At 58.9% G+C, this 4,252-nt stretch overlaps 1 protein-coding gene across 1 annotated transcript in view; it reads left to right on the top strand.

Moving 5' to 3' along the window:
• LOC104545119 (ras-associating and dilute domain-containing protein-like) overlaps positions 1-3,784 on the top strand; it is a gene marked incomplete at both ends in the record, with an annotated part of 4,789 nt that extends 1,005 nt beyond the window's left edge. Inside the window, 6 exons of the mRNA XM_010190178.1 lie at positions 430-590; positions 989-1,101; positions 1,970-2,207; positions 2,670-2,836; positions 3,126-3,276; positions 3,594-3,784. Of these exons, the coding sequence (XP_010188480.1) occupies positions 430-590; positions 989-1,101; positions 1,970-2,207; positions 2,670-2,836; positions 3,126-3,276; positions 3,594-3,784 (1,021 nt within the window). The remainder of the gene's footprint in view (positions 1-429; positions 591-988; positions 1,102-1,969; positions 2,208-2,669; positions 2,837-3,125; positions 3,277-3,593) is intronic.
• Between the last annotated feature and the right edge of the window lie 468 nt (positions 3,785-4,252).

Raw genomic sequence — 4,252 nt, 5'->3', positions numbered from 1 at the left:
CAGTTGAGAAGCTTCCCAGATGCTTTTTATTTATTTTGTTTTATTTTTGAACAGCCCAGCACAGACGGGCTGGGTTTCACTGTCCAGAGCTGGCAGGAGCAGCACATATTTCTCTGGGAGAGCTACTCTTCAGCCATTGCTATTTACTGCAGTTCAGCTGTATTAGAGGGAATGCCCCCAAAAATGATACCCCACAAAGTCCAGGTGGCCCCTGGCCAGCCTGGTCCCCACAAGATCCCATTTGCCATCCCACACCACAGGAACAACCAGATTTTTGCTTACAAATGGTCTTTCTAAGGGGGTGCTGGGCTTGGAGGTGACGGGATGCAAAAGCTCTGTGGCATTGCCACAGGATGGCTGTTTTTCTCCCCAAAAGCCTGAGTGGGGATGCGAGGAGCAGCAGCCATAATAGCCCCTGTGTCTCCCCAGCCAGGATCCTGCCGCTCTGTCCCGCTTCACCATCACGGATCTTCTCCCAGACCTGCAGCACATCCTCTTCTGGATGGCCAACGCCATCGAGATCCTCTACTTCATCCAGCAGAAATCGCCCACCTACATCCAGAGCATGGAGGAGGAGCTGGATGTCAGAGGTAGGGCTGTGCCCAGCGCCCATCATGCTTCTCTGGCCAGAGCCACTTTGCTTCTCTAATCCCCGGTCGCAAGCAGTGGTCAGTGTCCCCGAGATGCTTCTTTAACCCCCATCGTGCCATGGTGCTGCTGGGTTTTGGGGCCAGGTTCTGTTGTGGTCACTTTCTGCTCCCCTGGCTGCTGTGGGGGCACTGAGGTTTTCAGACAGCCCTGCAGAATCGCTCACTGGGGACCTTATGTTAATGCCAGCCAAAAAGAAAAGGGGAAAAAGGGATTAAGTCAGGCTCAGAAACCTTCTGGACTTTGCAGCAGGAATACGCTCCCATCCCGGGGATTTGGGTGAACTCAGCCTGCCTTGGTGGTGCAGGTTTGCTCCCCCATCCTCCTCTCCTTCCTGTAGGCTCCAAGGAGTCCCTGTTCTCCTCCACCATCACGGCCAGCGAGGAGGCGATGACGGTGCTGGAGGAGGTGATCATGTACACCTTCCAGCAGTGCGTCTACTACATCTCCAAGGTATGTGCTCCTGGGGAGAGCGGCGGCATCCCATGGGATGAGCACAAGCATCCCCAGCAGCGCTCTCGGGGTTATTTTTAAGCTTTTACTTGTCGGCAGTTGCATCGTACCGAGGTGTTTTCCTTTGGGCTGACATGCCCCGATTTTTGGTCACGGCCCAGGAGAAGTATTGAATTACTGCAGCGCGTTTCCCTGCCTGCAGTGCAGCGGCTCAGGGGAGGCGTTTGGGGAGAGCTGCTTGACTCTGGCCGGCACAGCATAATGCTACGATTCAGGGCGCGATGGAAAGGGGCCCCTGGGCCGTTGCCGCTGGACTGCGAGAGCCGGGCGGCGTTGGGAGAGGGGAACAGAGCGGGCAGTGTGCGGCAGGAGAAAGGCTGCTGTGTCCGGACGGCCCTGCCTGCCCTGCTGGGATGCAGGGGGTGCTCCTGCGCCCTCCTCCCCAGCACCTACACCTCCTCCTTACCCTCAGCAGAGGTGGCTGCTAGGTGCTGCGCTCCTATTTAAGCAATAGGGAAAGGTTGTCCCTATCAATCCTAGTTTTTCCTTCACCCTTGTGCCCAGCTGCTTACTGCTGCCCTGGTTCAGATCCATTCTCAGCTCCCTTTTGCTGAGCTGTCCCACGCTGTCACCTCCAACTGCTAAGAACAACAGATGCCTTCATTTTTATTCTTTTTTTCAAACACTTGCACAACACTGGAGCGCATTGAGGCAGGGGGTGAGCAGGATCTGCCCCTTGCTGGAGCAGCACCAGGGGGGTTTGCTCGGCTTGCGGAGGTGAGGGGGTCAGAAAGGTTTGGCTCATGCAAAAAAAAAAAACCCAAAGAAACAAAATTGGTCTGTGGTGAACTTGTGGCTCTCCCTGCAGTGTCTGTACGTGTCGCTCCCTGCGCTGCTGGAGTGCAACCCCTTTCAAAACGAGTGCCGGGAGAGCTGGCGAGCGTCCCCGCCGCTGCCCGAGGAGCTCCGCAGGGTCGTGCTCATCTACCAGGCGGTGCTGGACCTGCTCCGCCAGTACGAAGTGCACCCCGAGATCACCTCCCAGATGTTCGCCTACCTCTTCTTCTTCTCCAACACCCTGCTCTTCAACCAGCTCCTGGACAAGGGTCAGTCCTTGACACCCAGCCTGGACCCCCCAGTCCATCCCAGTGCCACACTGGGGGGTACAGGAGGGAGGGAGTGGGAGGTGGGCAGGTCTCAGTGCCATTTAGGGAGGCCAGACAGCCCCAGCTGCTGTGTCCAGGGTCCCCATTCCCAGAAGGGGTTTAACCCCATCCTCACCCCCTGCAAGGAGCAGAGGAGGCTGAGAGCAGTTCATTAATAAACTGCAGCCGGCTTTGTAAGTGAGCTGCTCGTTAGCCCTCATTAACACAGCAGCCCCCTTGCCTGCTGTTAGTGCCAGGCAAGGTGCAGCCCCCACCAGGAGTTACAGCTGTAGGGTGCTGGGGACATTAAACTGGATTTACTTTGCAGTTCTGGCCCTGGGGCAGGAGCTGGGCTCTGGCCAAAGCATGGGGGTGCCAGGGGGCTGTTCCCAGACCCATGCTGATGGATGCTCTGCTCCGCAGGCTCCTCTCTCGGCTGCTTCCACTGGTCGCAGGGGGTGAAGCTGCGGGCCAGTATGCGGCTGTTTTTTTCGCGCGGCGCCGCCTTCGAGCACCTCTCCCAGCAGTTCTTCGCCAAACTCACCAGCGTGGCCAACCTGCTGGCCATGCCTGGGTCCCAGCTGGTCCAGGTGAGGAGTGCCTGGCCTGGGGCTTGTGGCATTGGGGTGGGCATGGGCAGGAGAAAACCCCCTCGGGTTTGGAGGTCCCTGCTGGGATGTGCCCCTTCTGCAGCCTATCACCAGCTGCCCCTTCCTGGGTAGGGGGTCTGTGGGTGGACAGTACTGAGGAGAGGATGCTCAGGCTCACTCCATCTCTCCATCCTGCCCGGCATCTCCTTATCCCCCTCGTGAGCCCCTGCTCCCCTGGAGAAAGCAGCTCCTCACCTCTGCCATTTGCCTGCGCTGTGTCCCTGCTCAGATGACCTGGTCGTCCCTGCGAGCTGAGTTCCCGGCGCTGAGCCCTGCGCAGCTCCACCGGGTGCTGAGCCAGTGCCAGGCGGTGATGGATGTGGGCTGCATCGCAGCGTGGCAGCCTGGTGAGGAGGAGAGCCCGGCCACCTTCCAGCCCGGTGAGACCCCAGCTTTGTGCTTGGTGCTGCTGCCTCCAAGGTTTTTACATAAAAACCGAGCAGGCAATTCCCTTCTCCCTGGGCTCCTGTAGTAACTGCAGCGATTGGTAATAACCAGGCCCTGCAATTTGAGTATTGCAGAGGATGCAAAGCACACTCAGAAGAGCTCAGGGCCCTTTCTGCATTTCCAAGCAAGGGATGCTGCTGCCTCGCAGCTCACCATGTCTCCAGTCCTGGCTGGGAGACCACACATGTCTGTGAAGCAGGAGCGGGGAGCAGCCGAGACCAGCACTAGATTCCCTCCTTCTGCTTTTCAGATGAGGCGCTGGAGTCCTTTGACAACCACCCGCCCATCATCCTGCCCAGTGGGGGCTTCAAAGTGGACCTGGAGGTGGAGACGTTGGACGACAACATCTACCGGCACCTCCTCTACATCCGCCACTTCCTCTGGAGCCTGCAGAGCAAGAGCCCCTCTGCTAGCGAGGGGCCAGGCTCAGCACCCCCGAAGGTAGCCTGTACCCAGTGGAGGGGCTGCTCCTCTCCTGGGTGGGTCTTGAGCGCCTCCAGAGTCCCCCCAAATCTGGCACCAAGGGCTCGCTGCCCTCGCATGCAGCCCAGAGCTGCGGTGATGCCCTCATGCAGAGCTGCTGGAGGGATTAGTGCTGCTAATCCCCAGCCTGGGGGTGCGGGAAGGTGAGCTGGAAGGACACACTGGTTCCAGCAATCTCTTTAGTGGGGAGGAGGGAGGCAGGGGGGGGCTTCTGCAGGCAGCGCTCCCCTTCTCCCTGCACGTCCCGCAGTCCTCACTGCCCTGCACCCAGCCTGTCCCCACGTAGCCAGGCAAAAGCACTCATTAGCTAATGCCTGTAGAGCATGGGGAGGCGAGACGTGCTGCGGGTGCTAAGCTCAATCGTCATTCGTCTCCAGCTCCCTGAGGGGGATGTGTCCCTCCAGCAGGTCCCCTTACCCCCCTCCC

This window comes from Mesitornis unicolor, unplaced genomic scaffold (assembly GCF_000695765.1).
Source record: "Mesitornis unicolor isolate BGI_N332 unplaced genomic scaffold, ASM69576v1 scaffold31198, whole genome shotgun sequence".
In the NCBI taxonomy this organism is placed as follows: Eukaryota; Metazoa; Chordata; class Aves; order Mesitornithiformes; family Mesitornithidae; genus Mesitornis; species Mesitornis unicolor.
The sequence above is the reverse complement of the archived record's forward strand: the minus strand, read 5'-3'. Positions and strand labels throughout refer to the sequence as shown.